The 22,176-nt window shown below is 41.6% G+C and overlaps 1 protein-coding gene across 8 annotated transcripts in view; it reads left to right on the top strand.

Annotated features, from left to right (window-relative positions):
• The window catches only part of C2cd5 (C2 calcium dependent domain containing 5), a 107,932-nt gene that overhangs the window by 68,081 nt on the left and 17,675 nt on the right, over positions 1 to 22,176 (top strand). For 7 of the 8 annotated variants that reach the window (XM_031383830.1, XM_031383826.1, XM_031383831.1 and 4 more), the window contains 11 exons: positions 880 to 975; positions 5,068 to 5,259; positions 7,839 to 8,025; positions 10,397 to 10,561; positions 13,187 to 13,327; positions 16,744 to 16,807; positions 17,098 to 17,159; positions 17,358 to 17,456; positions 18,461 to 18,550; positions 19,034 to 19,121; positions 19,227 to 19,313. In XM_031383830.1, the coding sequence (XP_031239690.1) occupies positions 880 to 975; positions 5,068 to 5,259; positions 7,839 to 8,025; positions 10,397 to 10,561; positions 13,187 to 13,327; positions 16,744 to 16,807; positions 17,098 to 17,159; positions 17,358 to 17,456; positions 18,461 to 18,550; positions 19,034 to 19,121; positions 19,227 to 19,313 (1,271 nt within the window). The remainder of the gene's footprint in view (positions 1 to 879; positions 976 to 5,067; positions 5,260 to 7,838; positions 8,026 to 10,396; positions 10,562 to 13,186; positions 13,328 to 16,743; positions 16,808 to 17,097; positions 17,160 to 17,357; positions 17,457 to 18,460; positions 18,551 to 19,033; positions 19,122 to 19,226; positions 19,314 to 22,176) is intronic. The other variant, XM_031383825.1, reaches the window with a different exon arrangement.

The raw sequence follows: 22,176 nt of genomic DNA, 5'->3' as shown, positions 1-22,176 counted from the left end.
ACGTTTGCATGGAAATCTTCACTAATGTTCTTCTGTTCCAACCTGTCCCTCCTAGTGTCACTGACAGAGTTTAAAGCACACTGGTGCACCGAATCTGCTTCTTCCTCAGGCTCCAGCCCGTCGGCCTGGAGCCTGACACCCTGTGCTCAGATGTCACATGGCTGATCTTGGCTTGCTCTCTGGCTTCTGTCCAGTTACTCCTTTGTCCTCCATTCTTTCTCCTCATCTGTACTTGTCTCAGTTGCTATGGTGAGGCTCAGTGCTGCATCAATTGCCTAATTAGTGTTGCTTTCAAGACAGGCAATTTGAAATGAAAAATGTAAAAGAGTACCTTTTAAAATAAGCTTCCTATTACACACACACACACACACACACACACACACACACACACACACGAACGATACATTTTAAGTTTTGTCCAATCTATTTTGGGTCCTATGTTAATGTCTGTAATTCTAACTCAGACCATGCTATAGCACTGCGGACTCCTTACACAGTTGTGCCTTTAGAATAATTTAATAAAGCTCTGTAGATATTTAGAGCAATAGTTTGGAGGCTTGTTACTACATTTATAGTTTGAACTGTGTAACACTTCAGGAAGCTGTTACTGTTAAGTTATCTCTTCCAAGTCCTAATTTGCAGCAGCCCTTACCTCTGCACTTGATGCCCACTTAGCTTGTGTCTACTGTCTAGCTTTAGGAGATAGTATTTGCATACTAACGAACACACGGGACAGTCTGACTTAGACTCAGTTTATCATTCTGGATATTTAGTGTTTTCCGAAGGTTTGTTGTTGGGAATACTAACTTGTTTTTTTTTTTTTTTTTTTTTTTTTTTTTTTTTTTTGTTGTTGTTGTTGCTGTTATTTTGTTTTTCTAGTGAAGAAGTCTGTATTTTATCAGCGTCTGGCACTGCAGCTGTCCTGAACCCTCGGTTTCTGCAGGAAGGCACTGTGGAAGGCTGTTTGGAACAAAGGTTGTCATGGTTTGCTTTTCTAAACTGAGGAGGGAGAGACTGGCTTTTTAAAATCTCAGAGTCAGGTAGTTTTCTGTAGGATTGGTGAGATTGGACTACTGTCCCAGCATTACCAGGTACATGCCTGCTTCCTCTTAGCTGGCCTGTGCTGACTTCTCTGCGGGATTCTGACCTACAGCATGAAGTCCCATGCATGACTATTAGCAGGAGCATTTCAGGTATACCTCTCCCTTTTGTAAGTGTCATAAATTGTCATGAAATGGATCTAATTTCTTTACTCTCACATTCTACCTCATGTCTTTAACCAATACAGTTTGCTCCTGTATACCAGCTTTGACCCTTTATCTTAGGCACACATATTTTTCTTTTCTTTTTTTAAATTACAATTTGTTTTTATTTAATGTACATTGGCCGAGTTTTTTTGTTTTTTGTTTTTTGTTTTTTTTTTCATTTTTTCAAGGCAGGGTTTCTCTGTATAGCCTTGGCTGTCCTGGAACTCACTCTGTAGACCAAGCTGGCCTCAAACTCAGAAATCTGCCTGCCTCTGCCTCCCAAGTACTGGGATTAAAGGTGTGCGCCACCACGGCCTGGCTGGTTTTTTTTTTTGTTGTTGTTGTTGTTAATTTATCTTTTTCAAGTCTTAATTTGCAGCAGCTCTTGCCTTTGCATTTGATGTGCATTTAGCTTATATTTCCCACCCTAGGTTTAGGGGATAGTGTGGAATATTATCTAATATATAGGACAGTCTGGGTTCTCTTTGTCTCATTCCCACAACAGAATGTATTCTCATAAATTCCTCTTTCACAAAATAATCAGCATTTACTGTATTGTGCTAAACTGCTTAAAGGTTTCATGAAAAATGATTTTAATGCATGTGAACTGGAAAATGAAAGTGTTATGTAAACTCAGCCTACTTTACTTTACTTCATTATTGGCTTTAACCTGTAGCCCTGGCTGTCCCGGAACTCACTCTGTAGACCAGGCTGGCCTCCAACTCAGAAATCTGCCTGTCTCTGTCTCCCAAGTGCTAGGATTGAAGGCATGTGCCACCACTGCCCAGCTTAAACTACTAGCTTTTATAAATGTAAAATATTTTTTATAAACAGATGGAGCTATTCAATGTATCTGTAAATGAGTATATTTAAATATATTAGAATTATTAACTAGTACCTACTATGATAAAAATATCCAAATTATATAAATTAAGGAAGTATAAAAATTCTCTATATTCCAGTTAAGTGTAATTTTGCAAGAGGATATGATATAGAATGCTATTCTAGTGTTGGCGAGGAGGACCTTGTTGTTTTATTCTTCTGAGAATATTCAAGTGGATATGGCCATTCCTTATTCTAGAAATAGGACTCAATTGAGTGGTTTGCCCAGTGCATAGTGTAGCTCTAGCTGAGGGTGAACTAGAATCTATGCTTGCTGGGTAGGCTGTAGTCAGCTACACCTGAGGGATGCCTCAATCTGACTGCATTCTTGTGTAAGGTAGAAGATTACTGGTGGTTGAATTTAAGAATCTATTTAAGTTGGGCAAGTGTTTTGCCACTGACCTGCATCCCCTTAGAATCCTATTTTAGTCACTTTTTCAAAGCTGCCTGGGTATTTGTCTTGTGGCTTAGATGGGTACAGTAATTTCCAATATAATATTGTAAAGCATCTGTTAATTGTGTGTGTGTGTGTAAGGTTGTAGTTGCACACTTGCCACTACATGTGGATGGTACTTAGAGGACAGCTTTTAGGAGTTATCTCTTTCCTTCCACCATGTGGGTTCCAGGGATCAAACCGATGATCACACTTGCTGGCAACCACCTTCATCTGCTGACTACTTGGCCAGATCCCCTTACTCCCATGGAATTCTTAATGCTTACTAGAAATAATTTGGAGAATATAGAAGAGTAGAAAGAAGAATGATTCCCTTAATCTCAGTATTCAGAGAAAGTTGTTCATGGCCTTCTTGTGTTTCACAGGCCTTGATAAATTGTCTGCTCTGATTTTTGTACTTCATGGTGTTGCTGTAGACACTCCAGTCTGCAGAGCGCTTAGTTAACAGTGGTTCCACCCTTGTGAGTTCACATGGATGGGATCCAGCAGGAGGGCAGTTTGCAGTGGCTCACCACTGCTGTGGTGCTCCAGGCCAGGGACGGTTAAGTGGGCTTGCATTTGCCTCTGTCAGGTAGACATTACATTTGCAAGGTGGGTAGATTTAGTTGTGGTTTTCTTAATCTTTAAAAACAAAACCAACAAAACACCACTAGACGGACATTGCTAAATAGCTACTCCAGTTTTACAGAAGAGGCTGTGTAGACTAGGTACCTAGTGTGGATTCACATTGTAGAACCATGTAACAGCTTGCAGTGAATGGGTGCTTGCTGGTGCTCACTGTGGTTTATTTGTCATATGCAAGTCATATGAAGTAGCTCTTCTGACCCGTCAGGAATGATGTTATTAGAAGGAAGGAATTTCAGTGTATACGCTCTTCTAACTTACGATTTTATTCTTTTTAACCTTTTGTTACAACTTTCTTCCAATCCCTTATTTTTTATTCTTTGGTGATATCACACATGTATTTAGTGTATTTGGTCACTTTGCCCTCCATTACCATCTCTTCATCCTCTTGCTCCTACTGAAACACTTCTCTCTAACAGGTCCCCCTTCTGCTTTATGGCTTTTGAGGGGACAAAATCCTGGATTTAATTAGGGTTACATCTGTAAACATGGGGTGGCAGTTACCTGCTGGAGCACAGACAACATCTCAGTGGTTAGAATTATTTTCCCTCCCTCGGCAGTCAGTAGCCCTCAGTGTGTCTGTAGCCCTCATTGTGTCAGTAGCCCTCAGTGTGTCAGTAGCCCTCAGTGTGTCAGGAGCCCTCAGTGTGTCAGGAGCTCTCATTGTGTCAGGAGCTCTCAGTGTGTCAAGACCCCTCAGTGTGTCAGGAGCCTCTGAAGGACTAGCCATGAGCTTTTCTCTCTGGTGCAGTGGGATATTAGTGGTCCTTAGTTTGTGCAGATCTTGTGTGTCCATGGGTGTGTGTCATTCACAGGAGACATGGTTCCCAGCACTTCTCCCCATCCTCCTGTGTTCTCAACATTCTTACCAGCCCTCATTGTGCAGTATTCCCTCATTGTGCAGTACTTCTCCACCAGAGTAGGGGTGGTACAGATATTTATTTAGGGCTCCCATTAATGGCCAGCCACTTATTCTTTGCACTTTGACCACACATGAGACTGCTTTAACCATCACCCACTGCAGGGAGAAACTTCTCTGACCATGGCTAAGAGCAGCATTAGTCTGTAGGTAGGCAGATATAAATGTAAGTGTTTAGAAGCCAACTTGACGCTATGTCTATTTAGCAAGCAACAGCTGTAGTTTCCTAATAGGGCCTAGGATCGTCCCAGGCAAGAACCATGTTTACAGCACTAGGTATGAGGTCTCTGCTGTGGACTGGGCCTACAGTCCAGTCACAAACACATGGTGCTGACAGTAGTCATACCAACTATTTTAACAGTGACAGTTTGCTATTGCTACTCACCTGGTCTGTTGGTGGATGACACTTTTCCCCCAGAAGCCTGAGTGTCACTTAGCACTGTGAAGTTGGTTGGCAGTGGGGAGGTTTGCAACCCAAGCATGTGGTGTCTTCTCACTATTTGGTTCCTGTGGACAACCTGAGTTTTGTTTCTTTGTTTCTGTGTGTATGTGTTTGTGTTTATTAACCATTAGGAAAATGTTACCTTTGCTGTCTCTCCATCTGTTTTTATTATACCCACCCTCCCATTTTTGTGTCAGCAGTCACCTCTGTCAGTGTTATGGCAGACGATCCTTAGAGGAGTAGGAATGACTCTGATTTCATGGCTGCTGGTGATTTACCAGTCACAGTGCACACTGCTCTGGTGTAAGTGTGTTATTGATACACAGATAGATGTATGTATGCATGTAATATATGCTGTTTAAATGACGTAAGTATTTTAGAAATGCCCTATGACTTTTGTTTGCTATTTTTCTTTTTTGGGAGGTGACTAGGTATTGGACCCTGAGTAGAGTGCTTTTATTTTAAAATATATTATTACTTTTAAAATATATTTATATAGGATTGAAGAGAATTTACCTGTGGGCTGCGGATTCTGCCATATACCATACGATGAACTGAACATGCCGTTTCCAGCTCATCTCACATATTGCTATAACTGCAGGAAACAAAAAGTCCCTGATGTTCTCTTTACAACTATAGATCTGCCAACAGATGCAGTGGTTGTGGGAAAAGGTTGTCTTATTCAGGCAAGGTAGGTTTGTGACAACTGAATTTGGTGTCCTTGAAAAACCATGAGGTATAGAGACATAAATTTGGACATTGTTTCTTACATGTTTGATCCTGAACCAACTGGGCAACTCTCTTTGAATCTTGTATTTATCCCATCTACAGCTGAGTTAAAATGCTCTCTAGAACACTCAAGTCTGTGTGCTCAGAATTTTTTTGACAGTTCAGTTCTGTTGTATATGTATTACATGGATGAGTTACTTCGTTTTCTAGTTTGGAGTATGGCTGAATATCAGATGCTTTAGAAACCTCTGAAATATTCTGGAACTTGGGTTTTTTTTTTCTTTTTTTTTTTTGCTTTTTTGTTTTCTTTTAAAGAATAGTGCTTCCTTCATGTAGACCATGGCTGTTCATCACTGGATTAGAACATCCTGGAGTGTGACACATGCAGCAAATATCTTTATGTGTCTAGTTCACCAACAACGGACAGGTTTCCTGGTCCCTTGGCTGTTTTTGTCCTTACTTTGAGACTCAGCAGTAGTTCACCAACAACGGACAGGTTTCCTGGTCCCTCGGATGTTTCTGTCCTTACTTTGAGACTCAGCAGTAGTAACACTCTTGTCCTTTTCTCCTGAGACTTCTTCGATTTCAGTGTCACACCGAGTCTGCTTTTGTTTTTGCTTTTTTCAAGACAAAGTTTCTCTGTGTAGTCTTGGCTATCCTGGATCTTGTTGTGTAGACTAGGCTGGCCTTGAACTCATGGAGATCCTCTTGCCTCTGCCTCCAGAGTACTGGGGTTAAAGGCAGCTGCCACCGCCTTCCAACTCGCTTGTTTTGTTTTAACCTACCTTGGTATTTTTGCCTGCCTGCATGTTTGTATGAGAGAGTCAAATCTGATGGAATTGAAGTTACAGACAGCCTGCCATGTAGGGAATTGAACCTGGGTCCTCTGGAAGAGCAACCAGCGCTCTTAACTGCTGAGCTATCTCTCCAGCACCCTGAGTCTTAATGTAGTTAATGACCTTCATTTTGTTGACGCATCTTAATGGAGCCATGGGTTTGGACTGTGTCACTCATAGGTGTATGTGCTGTGCTTGTGCCTGTGAGTCTCATATTTCTAAATCTAGAGTATAAAAACCTGTTCCTGGCTGGGCGGTGGTGGCGTACGCCTTTAATCCCAGCCCTTGGGAGGCAGAGGCAGGCGGATTTCTGAGTTCAAGGCCAGCCTGGTCTACAGAGTGAGTTCCAGGACAGCCAAGGCTACACAGAGAAACCCTGTCTTGAAAAAACCAAAAAAAAAAAAAAAAAAAAAAAAAAAAAAAAAAAAAACTGTTCCTGAGCTTCAGAGCTGCCGACTTCTCTGCTTCACACCCTAATGTGATAAGCAATAGGTCTTATAACATTTCCAGTTGTACTGGCAGTCTCCCACTTCCTGATCATGTCTTTGTAGTCAATAGCACCCCTCGCCCGTCCATGTCCTGTTTGGGAATGATTGACACTGTCCTCTTTCAGACATCAGATTAATTCCAAGGTTGTATTGAGTTTTGTTCTGAAATATGTTTTATTCTATTTAGTGTTTTTCTTCTTCTGTCTTCTGCTTCCATTGGGGATCGCCTCCCCCTCCCCTGAAGTATATATCCTTGAGTATTTTTTGATGATCTGTTGGTGATGAGTATTTGTTTTTGTTTGTGTGGAGATGTGTTTATTTTTATGTTGGAAACACTTCATGTGCAGGTGTTTCTTGTGAGCACAGTAAAGACGGCCTTTACCAGTGCCTTTCTGGCTGTCGTTACTGTTGGATGTGCACCATGCTGGCCTGTGCTCTCTTTTGCTGTGTGACTGTTATATGTGTACTATGTTGATCTGTGCTCTCTTTGAAAGCTTTCCCTTGCATAACAGGTGCTCAAATAATATGTGAACTTAAGCTAACATTTATCTCTGCTGCTCACCCATCCTGTAGTTATGTGTGTGGTGTTTGCCTACATGTCTGTCAGTCAGTCTGTCTGTCTGTCTGTCTGTACCCCATGTTCATACTGGTGCCTGCAGAGACCAAAAGAGGGCATCAGATCCTTTAGAACTGGAGTTAGAGATGCTTGTGAGCTGCCATGTGGGAACTCTGACTTGAATTCTGGTCTCTGGAAAAACAGCCAGTGCTCTTAATTGCTGAGTCAGCTCCAACCCCGGAACCTAAGATTTTTAATTGTGTAGTGATTCTGACTAATTAATGCATTTCTAGAGATTCTGAGGTTTTTAATTTCTACTTATTTGAACTTCCAGTAAAGATACACCTAGGGACAGAAATGGCAAAGCGACAGGTTATAGTGTAACAAATGTGTTAGAGATTAGTGAATGTGTAAGCTTGCTTCTAGGGAGTCTGTGCTAATGGTGCTAGAGATCAAACCAGACCTCAGGCATCCTAATGAGAGCTCTCAGTCAACCCAGTCCCCACCCGACGGTTCTTAAGCTCTCAGTCAACCCAGTCTCTCAGTTAACCCAGTCCCCATCCGACGTTTCTTAAGCTCTCAGTTAACCCAGTCCCCATCCGACGTTTCTTAGGACAGTTCCAAGAACACAGTGCATTTACAGAATCATTCTCCTTTGTAGGTTATGTCGATTAAAAAAGAAAGCACAGGCAGAAGCCAATGCTACAGCTATCAGTAATCTCTTGCCGTTTATGGAATATGAAGTACACACTCAACTGATGAACAAGCTCAAACTCAAAGGAATGAATGCTCTGTTTGGACTGAGAATTCAGATCACAGTGGGCGAGAACATGCTGATGGGCTTAGCGGTGAGTGCAGAGGCCTCTGTCAACTGAGAGGCTGGGGAGCCGTGTGTAAGAGATAGGGTAAACAGATGTGCTAGTGCATCCTCATCACCCTGCACCTAGGATCAGGAGATCAAGGCCTGCCTGGGCTACACAGCAAGACCCTGTCTCAAGAGAGTACGTTAACAAAAGTAGAAGACTTAGCTAAAGAAACAGACATCAAGCCTTTAACTGTTGGAGAAATTTCAGGAAGTAAGTCTGGGGGTTTGCTTTTACATAGTTTTAAGGGATCAGTCTATCATTCCAGGTTTGTTGAGTTGAAACCACTGATCTGGACTCTATTATTATATATTGGGCTGTTGACAGTTACAGGATTTTCATCTGTGTGTTGGCAGATTTCAAATTGTATTTGTTATGTCATCTTTTCATCATATATGGAGATATTTAATTTATAAAATCTATGGATATTCTAGTCTTTTTCTCTCTAAAAATTTATAGTTAAAATACAAAATTGTTTTCTGTTTCATTTCCTCTTTTTATTAGACCAAATATGTAAATTTTATTTAATTTTTTAGATTTTGAGGCAAGGTTCTTCCTAATGAGTGAGTGCATGACTTGAAGTCATGATCCTTCTGCCTCAGCCTGCTGTGTACTGGATTTGCAGGCATACACCACCATGCTCAGCTGTATGTTTTTGTATGTAGGAGATAATTATTTGACTGTGGTGAGCTGGTTAGTTTATGGCACTGATGTAACCCCAGGCCTGCTCCATGGTTTTATGCTCCCCTAGTGATGCCATTTACAGCCGCCTGCCGTTATTTGGGCCGCTGCATTGTGTGCGCCAGAATCGCAGGATCTGAAGGCTAGCTCTTGTGATAGCTGACAGGACAGTCCGCTGCTGGATGTCACCTAAGAGCAGAAGACAGTGCTGCCATGGGTAATGCCAGAGAGACAGGCTCATATATGCTGACAGTGGTTTCAAATTGAGGCCCATCTGGTTCTGCAGTTCAAGGCTGGTGTGTCATCAGCCAGTATGTTAGCAAAGTGTTAGGTGATGCTAAGGCTTGTCAGGTCTTCTTAGTATTGACATGAGAAGCTGCATTATGGCTCTGCTAATGAAGTTCTCGAAGAGTGCTGCCAAGGGCCAGTTTAGCCACTGTGCAGACGTCATTTTAGAATGTCAAAAACTTGACAATTGGTGGATTCCACATAAATATACAAGCAAGCATCCAAGATGGAAAGTGCCACCTCCCCTTGATTCCTTAGCTCCACTTGAATGCTTCTTTTCTCTCTCTCTCTCTCTCTCTCTCTCTCTCTCTCTCTCTCTCTCTCTCTTGTTATTTCACATTTATTTGTGGACGTGCACACACCATGGTGCACATACTGTGGTGCACATGTTGGGACCAAAGACCAGCCTGTGGAGTCACTTCTCTCCTTTCACCATGTAGTCTCATGGAACGCAGGTCATCCAGCCTTGCACAGGGTGTCTTTCCTTGCCATTTTACCAGCCCTGGTTTTGCTCTTTTTGAGATAGAGTTTCATGTAGGCCAGGCTGGTCTTGAACTTGTTATGTAACTGAGGCTGGTCTTGAATTTCTGATCCTCTTGGTTCTACCTCTTAAGAGCTGGGATTACAGGCATGTGCTGCCACACCACCTTTATGCTTATGCTTCTTTACATTTTGCTCTGCTTGTCTTGTTTTATCTTTCCCATAATTTTTCAATACTGATAATGTATACTGACTGATGTAGAATGAGAAATTATCATTGTGTTAAATAGTAAACTAAATGTATCGAGTAAATTGTTTGTGTCGGTGGCCATGGAGTAAGGTGGGTGAATGAGATGTACAAAGGAGGCTGCCTGTTCCTGACCACGCCCTTTCCATATGATCGCAGCTGTTGTCTGCAGTAGCCCTTCTATAGGCAGACTGCCTACTCATTGGTGGCAAAGCTGTTGGAGTTACTTTTCCTTCTGCTAAGGGATCTCTCATTTCAAGTTAGTTTCTGTATTTTTGTGGGGGTACACTGAGACAGGTCTGGACTCACACTGAAGGAGCTTAGGCTTGCCTAGAAGGGCATATTCTTCTGACAAATTGCTCAGAATTCAACTTTTTTCTCCGTTTTTTTCTTTTTTTCCTGTATAAGTATGAGGTAAAGCTTTAAAAAGGCATAGCCGTTTATGCAGTTGTGTAGTTAGAGAGCTCTTCAGAGCTGTCCCCATCTACTTAGGAATCTCCTGGATTCCATCAACCCTGTTAGCAGAGTGGTTTTGTATGTTCTTACTGACATGACCTAGCCATGTGTCTTTTATACAGAGCACAGTGCACATTCTTAGACAGAGAACTGAAAGCCATGTTGTTTGGTATTGTCTGATTATATCCCTATTATTTTCACAAGTCGGCCACAGGAGTCTACTTAGCAGCCTTACCAACACCTGGTGGAATCCAGATTGCTGGGAAGACCCCTAATGATGGCTCCTATGAACAGCACATCTCCCACATGCAGAAGAAAATAAATGACACGATTGCAAAAAACAAAGAACTGTATGAGATCAACCCCCCGGTGAGTGAGGCCTGCACAGGTAAAGGCACCCGCCCAGTGTCTGGCTGCACGGAGGGTGCTTGGAGGGCGTCTTCCTTTGGACATGGACGTTCTTACCTTCTTACTCTCCTTGCTTAAATGCCTCCTTTATGATGAGGCCTCCTCTCATCCAGTGTCCACAGGGCGGGTCTCCTCCCAGGTCTTAACTTCTCACATGTGCATGTGTCTCTGTGTGTGTATGTGTGTGCATGTTCACGTTTGACTTTTGTGGGACATTACACACCCAGAAATTCTTTTTCTCTTGCCCATTGCAACCTGCAGAGTAAAGCTCTATTATAGCCGTACTCCTTATTCTAGAAAGATCTCCCAAGTAAGAGCCTTTCAGTGCATACTTATTAAATGGCTATGTAAGTAGTTTAAAATGCTCTTGGAGGGGGCTCAGGGTATTGACTTACATCTATAATCTCAGCTATTGGGAAGCTGAGGCAGAAGGATTGTTGTAGGTTTGAGGCCATGTGGGTTGGCTGGATATAGAAGAGAAAGTGATGATGTGGAAGTGTGACTACATCATAACACACAGATGGTGTGGAGATGAACATCAGGAAAACTTGGCAGGCGGTGCGGTGTGGCTAAAGGGCACGGTGAAGGAAGGCGCTCCTGTGGGAGATCAGGATTGAGAATGTGAAAAAACCTTACTGAGCTTGTTCATGCCTTGTGTCCTTAAACAGCGTAGTGTAAGAACTGCTTACACAACTTTCCTTCATGCAGTCTAGAGGTGGCTTAACAAACACAGGGAAGGAAGTCTGACCATGGAGTTCAGTGCAGAACAGTGTCCTAGCATGTGCTTGACTCTAGATCTGATGTCTGTTGCTACAGAATAAATAAAGCATACACACAGAGCAAACTGTGTGTAAGTTATATGCAGATTCTATGTCATTCTGGGATGCCAGCTTGGGCATCCACCTAGTTTAGTATCCATGGGGTCCTGGAAGCAGTGCCCTGTGGGAACTGAGGGATGACTCTAGGCTCCCCTGGAGAACCAATACTTAATAAGAGTACAAATTAAGTTCCTTTACCCAGTAAACTGGGTTGCTGTGCCTTTCATACAACTCTAGTTTTTAGGAAGAAAATCTGTTGTGATTTTAAAAATTTCAACATGTAAAATTTATATTGAGAAAACCATTTGTATTCTCAGTATTGCCATAGACAAGCATCTACATAAGACTGTTAAATTGATTGTTGTTTTATATCAGACAACTTTTATAATACTCATTTTTACTGTTATAATGTTTTATAAATTTTAAAGAATATGACAAAAAAGATATTGTAGGTATTGAAGGGGGGTCTCTGGGAGGAGTTGGGGTACAAAAGGGAAACAAGAATGTGATGCAATTCTATGTACTTAAAATATGTTTTTAAATGTTAACAAATTCAGATAAATTGAAATCATGTAACTTTTCTCATCATACTGCAATAAAACTTTAAAAAAAAAATTTCAACATGTATGGATTTTATTCCAGTATGTCTTTGCTTACTTGAAACATTAAATATATTACTATGTTTATCTTAGAAATGGTTTGAGAAAGTGCCAAGCTTGATTGCTAGGCCACTGGCACGTAACAGTTTTAGGTTTTTAATTTTGTACTGCAGTCAGTCTGTACCCACCTTTCAATATATAAATATTAACTATAAATTTTATTTTAATTATGTATTTATAGGGAGGCAGCAGTATGTGTATGTGAATGTGTGTGCTTGCAGAGGCATGTGCTTGCCTTATGTGGTCTCTTCACTTAGTTTCTAACTCACAGCCGCATATGTCTTTCTCATTTTTTGTTAATTGTACTAAACTCTTTCTTGGATGTGTGCAAGGCAGGTTCTGTTATCCTATGGATGGTATGACAGTGCTCCACAGGTGGCTTTGAACTCTACAGGTGTCTTATTTTCTTAGGCACATGCTAGCAGTGAACATTTAACGTCATCTTGGAAAACCTCTATTATAACTCTTGTAAAGGAGGTTTCTGGAACAGCAGCAGGCTCTGCCTGCTGTGCTCACACATTGTGGCCCGGTTGGCTGTATAAAACACACACATCTGTGCAGGATAACATCATACATACACTGCTTGTAGAAGATCAGTTTTGTTGCTGTTGAAGATTATTTAGCACAATGAATTGTACATCCTGTACATGCATTTGTGTATGTATGTATTATCTTGTCATATAACACATATTTCTTACTTTTCACATTTAACTCTCATAGAACCTTGAAGGGTTGCTACTGGAGAAGAAAGCGTATGAAAGACTAGTGCCCTCTTCTGGAGAATCTTTACAGTCTTTATAGACAGTCGCTTCCTAGACATATATCTAGGTAGTATGTAGAAGGACATGTGCCTGGGTGGGGAGGCTCCAAGCTCACTGTGGCTCCCCGTCTGTGTACTGCATGTCACCTGACCTTCTTGTGCCCTGGGCAGCCAACCTGCTTTTGTAGATATAAGAAAGCATCTGCACCTTCTCTGACCTGAGAAACCAAACTTTAGAGTTGAGTGAATGTATCTTGTGGATTTTTTTCCTCACTAGGAAACTGAATGTTAATATAAAGCTTTAAAAGCAAACTGAAGAATTCAGTGTCTGTAATTATATTTCTTTCAGGAGGTATCTGAAGAGATGATAGGATCACCCATCCCAGAACCCAGACAGCGCTCAAGACTTCTAAGATCACAGTCAGAAAGTTCTGATGAAGTTACGGAGTTAGATCTTTCACATGGGAAAAAAGATGCTTTTGTTTTAGAGGTAATACTGCATTACTATAATGTCCTAAAAATCTGAGAAGATAAATATTTTATAATTGGGTTTTAAACCAATGTGACAACTTGTACTATGTTACAGCTACCAGGGAAATTGTAGAAATTTCACATACTTGACCATAGGAGCACTTGGTAACTAGTGCTATAATGTAAATAGCTCTGAAACCACTTGGGTTAAAATAATAGTTAAAATGCAAGTTGAGCAACCCTCATTGTGATGGTTTGAATAGGTTTGGCCTCTGTAGACTCAGGTGTTTGAATGCTTGGCACATAGGGAGTGGCACTAATACGAGGGATAGCCTTGTTGGAGGAAATGTTGTCACTGTGGGGTGGACTTTGAAGTCTCTACACTCAAGCTCCACCCAGTGGGGAAGAGAGTCTCCTCGTGGCTGCCTTTGGATCAAAGTGTAGAACTCTCGGCTCTTCCAGCACCATGACCACCATGCTTCCCACCATGATGATAATAGACTATAACACTGGAACTGTAAGCCATCCCCAATTAAATGTTTGCCTTTATAAGAGTTGCCTTGGCCATGGTGTCTCATAATAGCAATGAAGCCCTAACTATGACATTCAGCAAAAACCTAAAATCTGAATTGCCCAGAAATTCCAAATTTAGGAGCTGGGGCTATAGCTTATGTGGTAAAATGCTTACCTACCATTCATGAAGCCTTGTACAGGATCCCCAGCACCATGTACACTAGACAAGTTGTTTAAGCCTTTGATTCTGGTGCTCCAGAGGAAGTATTCCTTCACAGAGTGAAGTATTGGACTTCACTATACAGTGAGTTCAAGGCCAACTTGGACTATTAGAGCCCCCCCCCCCAAAAAAGGAAAAATAATTAGAAACTTCTAAAGTTTTGGTTTTCAAGCACTTTAGTTTCTGGAGTTAAGGAGTAGGATTGCTCACTTCCACCATCTGTGTAGACATCAGAGTCTGGAGTGCTGGGATCTGAAGGAATTGAAAGCCACTCAACCTGCAGTAGTTTACCATTTGGAGATATTTTTGTAAGCCTGAATGACTTTAAATCAGAAAATGTTCTGGAAATGTTCTGGTTTTGTCTTTATCTATCTATCTATCTATCTATCTATCTATCTATCTATCTATCTATCTACTTACCTATCTATCTACTTATTTACCTACCTACTTACCTACCTTCCTACCTATCTATTTGGTTTTTCAAGACAGAGTTTCTCTGTGTAGCTGTCCTGGAACTCGCTTTGTAGACCAAACTACCCTTGAACTCACAGAGATCTTGAACAGTGTGGTTCTTGCAGGGATTATAGCTGTGTGACACAATACCTGGGTTAATGTACTGTTTTTAACACAGTATAATTGTCTTTACTTTTTATGACTGTATTTGATACATATGGCTCTATGCACTTTGTAATAATCTCACTTAATACTGAGTACACTGTGTTCTTGTTGCATGCATGAGGTACTGTTGACAGTCTTGAGTGTTTCAGTCCTTTCCTGAAGAGTGACTGTGGCATGGTGCTTAGCAGCTCACTGTTCTCAGAACAGTGTCCCTCACCCTTCCCTGGGAGTAGCTTAAGAGAGACAGGGGATACAGGCACATTGTGAGAAGAACGTTGCTGAGGAGAATCTGCTGCTTTGAGCCCAGTGATTCTGGAAGCTGGTAGTAGAATTGTGTTGGAATGAGACTCGAGAGGAGTGTCTGAAACATGGGTAACTGCTGAGGGAATCGCCATCAGACACGGAGTTGAGTGAGACAGGAGGGCTTTTTGGTATTGTTTCTTTTTTTTTTTTTAAGGCTTATTCATATGTTTTTATGCATGTGTGGATATATGTGTACCTTCATGAGTTTATGCAGGTTGTCCCTGAGGCCAGAGAGATCCAAATCCCCACTGCTGGAATTATAGGCATTTGTTATGAGCCACCAAAAGTATGGGTACTGAGAACCCAAAGCTGGATTCTCTACAAGAACAATACATGTTCTTAAGTGCTGAGCTGTCCATCTGGCCTCTGAGATGGGTTTTCATATGCAGAAAACCCAAACTATGGTCTGTTTTCCATTGCTTTATAGTTTAGGATGGGGAGAAAAGGGAGATCAGTGGAGAAGCAGTGTGGTTCAAGCATGCAATTGGCTCTGGGCTGTGTGGTTACACAGCCAGCAGTAACATCAGTGCTTCCTGGAGCTTGTAAGAAATGGATTGTTAGGACTCTTCTTCAGATCAGGAAAAGGCAATGTCAGGTCGGGGCCCTAAACATGTCTTAACAAACCGGCTCTTCAGGTGGCTAAGCATCCTCTGAAGTTGGATCCAGAGTATAACTGATAAATTAGGTGATGGGATCCTGGCTGGGCAGAGACACAAAAGAAAAAGTACTTCCATTGTGGGCAGAAGATGGGGGCAGGGGGTAGATTCAGTGAGAGAGGAGACAGATGGGGAACACCTGTGACCCTACTTGGGTCTTGTTTGTGGAGTCATGGCTTGAGGTGTGGCTGTGACTGGGCAGCGAAGCTGGAGTGTGGGTGAACATGACTATGGGATATTGTAAGTAAGAACACTGGTTTTGTTTAGGCTTGTTTATGTTATATATAGAGTATTTTTTATAAACATTTTTGAAAAGTCTGCATAAAAGTACCATCAGTATACTTTAATGTATAAAAGGTTTTACTTAGAAGTATTTGAAGTTGTTACTATGGGGAAATTTGCTGATTCTAGAATTTTTGTTTTACATTTTCATTTGTTTATATGCATGTGTCTCTGTGTATGTATGAGCATATGTGTGCAGATGTCTGCAGAATCAAGAAGAGGGTATCTCAGCTACTTTTCTACTGTTGTGAAGAGGTACCATGACCAAGGCACCTTCTAGAAGAAAAGAGTTTATTGAGACTTACAATTCCAGAGGGGTAGAGTCCATGACCATCCTGCCAGGGAGTGTGACAGCAGGCAGGTAGATGTGGTGATGGAGTGCTAGTTGAGAGCTTTCGTCCTCATCTGTTAAGTAGGAGGCAGAGAGAAAGGTCTAGCATTTGAAACTTCAAAGCCTGCCCCAAATGACACACCTCCTCCAACAAGGCCATACCTCCAAATCCTTCCCAAACAGTTCTACCACCTAGAGATCAGGTGTTCGGATCCACGATCCTGTGGGGTCCATTTTTATTCCAGCTGTCACCCAGGGCACTGGATCCGCTCAGGCTGCAGTTTAGAGTGTTGTGAGTCTCGGTTTGTGGGCCTCAGAAGAGCAGCAGAGCACTTTGAACTCTGAGACACCGCTCTACCCCGATGTGAAGTGCATCAGCAGGGGAAATGACTCTGCATTTTCTTAGTTCTTAAATCTTAAGCTTTTCAGAAAATGAAAATAACTTTTAGGAATCAGGACAACTTCCGTATTTGGATTATGGTCACACAGTAGTTTTACCTTTCTGTTTCTAGATCGATGACACTGATGCCATGGAAGATGTGCATTCTCTCCTTACTGATGTCCCGCCTCCTTCAGGTATGCCGCAAGCTGCTTTGACATAAAGCAGGCGTGCATTGCTGTTCTGCTTCCTATTGTCATTGCCAGGGGACTAGCTTTCTTTGTTAGTTAGTTAGTTAATTACTTAGTTAGTTAGTTAGTTAGTTATGTTTTGGAAATAGGATCTCATGTATCTCAGACTGCGTTGAGCTCAGTATGTAGCCAAAAATAATGAAAATTTTATATTTAAACTTTATAGTTGAGAAGTATTATTTCTAAAAACTAAAATCAGTAAACTGTCATATTTTAATTATAATTTGTTTTGGCAGGTTTTTATAGTTGTAATACAGAAATTATGCCTGGCATAAATAATTGGACATCAGAAATACAGGTAAACTTTTATCAGATTGAAGAAAATGCATATACATTATAAGTTTTACTTAAATACTAATTCCTTTTGACCCCCAATAGCAATTATAAACACTATTCTTTTTAATTTCAGTAGTTATTCATTATTTGCCAGTTCTCTCAATTATTAGACTTTTAGGAAAAAAATAAAATGTTGTGTTGTTCTTTTTCCTGCACCTAGATGTTCACATCAGTAAGAGTGGTCAGACTAAGTAGCCTCAACTTGACTAACCAAGCTCTCAATAAGAACTTCAACGGCCTATGTGAGAACTTGCTTAAGGTAGGAGCCTGTCACTTGGAACCCGAGATAACTGGTCAGTCTTTCTCCCTAGTACTTCCTGTGGCTGGGGGTGTGCTGTTTCTGTGAGCCTGTCAGTCTGACCTGTGCCACACTGAGGCGCCTCTCAGGCTGACCTGTGCCACACTGAGGCGCCTCTCAGGCTGACCTGTGCCACACTGAGGCGCCTCTCAGGCTGACCTGTGCCTCACTGAGGCGCCTGTCAGTCTGACCTGTGCCACACTGAGGCGTCTGTCAGGCTGACCTGTGCCTCACTGAGGCGCCTGTCAGTCTGACCTGTGCCACACTGAGGCGCCTGTCAGGCTGACCTGTGCCACACTGAGGCGCCTGTCAGGCTGACCTGTGCCACACTGAGGCGCCTGTCAGTCTGACCTGTGCCACACTGAGGCGCCTGTCAGTCTGACCTGTGCCACACTGAGGCGCCTGTCAGTCTGACCTGTGCCTCACTGAGGCGCCTGTCAGGCTGACCTGTGCCACACTGAGGCGCCTGTCAGTTTGACCTGTGCCACACTGAGGCACTAGCTTGTTCTTGTTCTTCTAAGAGACATCATTAGGAAAGAAGCTGTTTAACTTAGTAGCTTAACTTTCATAATAATCTAGTACATCTGTAGAATGTGTTTAAGAGCCTGAGTTGTTGACAAACCTTAAGCTTTTATTGGTGTGTGTGTTGTGCTCAGAGTGGTGGGTTGTATAAAGTTTTATTAGCTAATTGTTGTGGTATGCAGTAACTGGGTTCCCTCGGTCACTTGTCTTCCAAGATAGTCCTGCCTCTTACTTCACGTCCTCTGTGTTTACATGATCATATTCTATGAACACCTAAACCTTACTGTCCGCCAGTTGCTGACACTGCATCTCAGAGAGAAGGGGCCAGTTTAGCTTTCCATTCTTGGTTTTCACCTTTTATGGTGTACTGTCTGGACAGCTAACTCCACAAATTCATTAGCCTGCCGTGAAGAGTAAAGTCACCAGTCCTTTCCTTTCTGCAGAGCCTGTATTTCAAACTTCGCTCCATGACCCCCTGCTGCCTCTGCCATGTGAACTTTACAGTGTCTCTGCCTGAAGATGAGTTAATCCAGGTAATGACGGCGCCACTGGTTGTAGAGGAGGCTTCTAGAATCTGTTGGAATCTGTTTTAGCTTAATGCTACCATAATCAGTAACTTCACAGTGTTTTAACTCAGACTGTCTGAAGGTATATATTAGCTTGCATCAGGCTGTGTATTTTATTTGTCTTACTGCTAGTTATGTGCAGGGCAAGCACAGGTATCCTCCAAGTGAGCATATATACACAGAATGGAGTCCATTGTTCATGACTTCACCAGTCCCGTGTAGAGACCTGGTCTTTTAGAGAAGGCACATTCAGAAAAGTCTGGATTATCCAATGTATCCATGTACATGTTGCATGTCTGAATTTACATAGAATTCTGGTTGAGAATCTTAATCAAGAAGGGAGAGCTAGTCAGTTCATACAGATTGTCCCATGGTGCTGAAAGAAAATTGTAAGAAATTGAATTTTATCAGTGATTATTTTGCCAACCATAATTGTTTTTATAATTGTAGGTTACAGTCACAGCAGTTGCAATAACTTTTGATAAAAACCAGGCCTTACAGACCACAAAGCCCCACGTCGAAAAGTCACTACAAAGAGGTAAACTTTGAAGTCTAGCAAGTAAAATCCCCATTTGCCTGTTACAGCTTCATGATAGGCCAGGGTTACAGGGATGGTGCTAACTGCTGTGCATCTGCCTCTCAGCCTCCACAGATAACGAAGAACTGCTGCAGTTCCCGCTGGAACTCTGCTCAGACTCAGGGCCTCCTCATCCTTTCCCAGCAGCTAAAGGTTGGTCCCCTGGGAGGCTGGAGGCGTGACAGTCTCCCTCCTCTCTATTTCCTCAGAGTCAGTCTGAGAAGTCTGTCCTTCATCCTGTCATTGTGTGTTGTTCTTACTTTCTTCATACAGAGATTTCTCTGAAACAGTGAAGGTCATTTTTCTTATGTTCCGTTCTTATACTTCCGTTTTATAAAAGTTTACTTTTAATTTCCCAGTGTATATATTTACATATAGTGTATATGGTGTTTTATCTGGTACGTTTTCTTCTAGTAGAGCTTCTAATTGAATTCTCATAGAGTCTCCAGGGGGATACACAGACTAGACAGGAATGTGCTGCCGTCCTTTTTAACCCCCCAGACAGGGTTTCTCTGTGTAGCCCTGGCTGTCCTGGAACTCCCTCTGGAGACAGGCTGGCCTCCTGAGTGCTGGGATTAAAGGCGTATGACACCCCACTGGCGGCCAGTGCTCCCATCCTGTACACAATGGCTGGAATGAAGGGCAGTGTTTTTATAAGAAACTGATAGCTTTTAAAATACAAAATAATCTCCTCTTAATGACAAAACCCTTAAGTTCCACAATCTGTAAAAAAGAATGGGAGGACTACTTTTCCCAGTTTCTCTTTATTTTAGTATAATTTTTATTTTGACTTCTCAAAACTGTTTTGTCTAATCTTATATTACTTATTCAGTAAATGTAGTTTGTATATTTTTCTAAAGGTTTTTAATTAAATGATTCATTTGCTATTTAATATCAAATTAGTTACTATAATCATATATTTCATAACAATTGAAATTGTTTCTTTTTTATTTTTAAAATTTGTTTCTATGAATATTTTTATTTGTAACAAATTATATATAAAACAGAATGTGTGTGCGTGTATGTATGTTCACTAAATAAGTCAGTGCACGATCTATCTATCCAGGTAGGGGCATATGTTTATCTCATAGCCCATAGATTTGAAGAGATCAGCCATGTTGGAATTCCAAACTGGTAACTGCTCATCTTTCTTGTGTCACCAACTACAATCCAATTTAGAATGGCACAGAAAATCTTAGCATCCCTTAACTTCCTCAGAAGACTTAAGAGGAAATTCAATTCAAGGGTATCTGAATAAATCTGAATAAATTTAGATTTCTGAATAAACATACTTTGGAGAGACGAAAATATTATTGTTAAGAATCTAATCTCCAGCACTTGGGAGGAGGGTTTCTGAGTTCGAGGCCAGCCTGGTCTACAGAGTTAGTTCCAAGACAGCCAGGGCTACACAGAGAAACCCTGTCTCAAAAAACCGGAAGAAAAAAAAATAAGATTCTTCTGAGGGGCTTGACGAAATGGCTCACAGGTTAATGGCACTTGCCAATTAGGATCGCTTTTAGTTCCTAGTACCCACATGGCAGCTCACAAGTGTCTATCGTCTCATGGAACATGATGCCCTCATCTGGCCTCTTTGGTTATCAGGCAAACATACTCTGAACAGACATACATGCAGAACACTTGTACACACAAAATAAAAATAAGTCTTTTAAAAAAAAAATTCCTTGAGTTCCTTAGATACCCCCCCCCTCTTTTTAGGGATCATTTGTCCTTCTTCTGCAATGAGAAACCACCCCTAAAACCTAGTCAGCAAAGGGTTAATCTGTTGCTCATTTACAAGAATATATGTTTGGAATTGGGGTACATTTTAGCTGGATTGTAACTTTGCTGTCTTTACTAACTGGACTCTACAGAGAATTAGCATGAAGCTTGTAAGTTAGCCTTGTCCATAATGACACTTCTAAAATGTTGCAGCCAGTTACAACCTTACGCTTATGTGGTCACTGTTGTGAAATGGTCCTGTGAATTTTGTGAACTGAAAAACAAGGGGAGAAACATCTGGCTGGAATGCCTTACGTGTGTACTGCCTGAAGTGCTCACTGTTGATACTAGGTAGCAGCAGAGGCCTGAGGTGGAGGGACCTCTGTCAGCCATGGCTTCACTCATCTACAATCTGAAGTTTTATACTTCCTCTTAGCCTTAAGAGGAAGTTAAGTTTTAATTTTCTTTTTTTTGTGTGTGTGTTTCTGTGTTTTGTGATTGTTAACATGTTTATATTATTTAAAAAGTAAATGAAAGGTTGAATTCATGTTCAGGGTCAAAGAGCTTCCATAATTACCAGATTCTCCAAAAAGCTACAGTGAGGTAAAGCAAGTGAGATCCCTCTCTTAAGTTCTAGAGTCCTTTCCAGCAGCCTCAGTGTGGGAGGGGCTGACAAAGGGCGAGGAGTGAGGTTAGCTCTGTAGGTTCCAGCCTTGGCTCTGTGGCTTACTTAAGAAAGGGTTTCCAGAGGTGGAGAAGCTTTAAGTGACACCACACATCCTTCACTGCCGTCCTAAAATCGTCATTTCTACTAATATATAAAACATACTAAAACGTGTGCTACCCTATGATCCATGCAGAAAGTGTGCTTGCTTGGACCGTGGAAACCAGCAGTGAACTATATATGTGTGCCTTGCACCAGTAGTTGTAGAAGTCCTGGTTTGTGATGCATGAGTATAACGCCTTTTCTTTGTCCGTTCAGGACATGGGTAAATATGTCTGTAAAAGTTATGTTAAGGTCATTTGGGAAGTTTGAGGGTGAGGTGAGTGGGGAGAGGTTTGAAGACTAGAGCAATGAGTGCTCTTTAACGTGACTGGAGTGTTTACATGCTGTAACTGACAGTGCTGGGTAGATTAGAAAGTGTGTGTAAATCTAAGGTTAGCAGTGAAGAGGAGTCCTGGAGAGGAAGGCAGGAGGGTTCGGAGGAATGCCGAGGATTTCGCTTGTGTGGCTTTGCTGAGGTGGCTAGCTGAGCAGGCAGAGGTTCTTTTTCTTTCTTTTTTTTTTTTTTAACTT

This window comes from Mastomys coucha, unplaced genomic scaffold, assembly GCF_008632895.1.
Source record: "Mastomys coucha isolate ucsf_1 unplaced genomic scaffold, UCSF_Mcou_1 pScaffold20, whole genome shotgun sequence".
NCBI lineage: Eukaryota > Metazoa > Chordata > Mammalia > Rodentia > Muridae > Mastomys > Mastomys coucha.
Note: the sequence above shows the minus strand (reverse complement) of the source record. Positions and strands in the feature narration are given on the sequence as shown.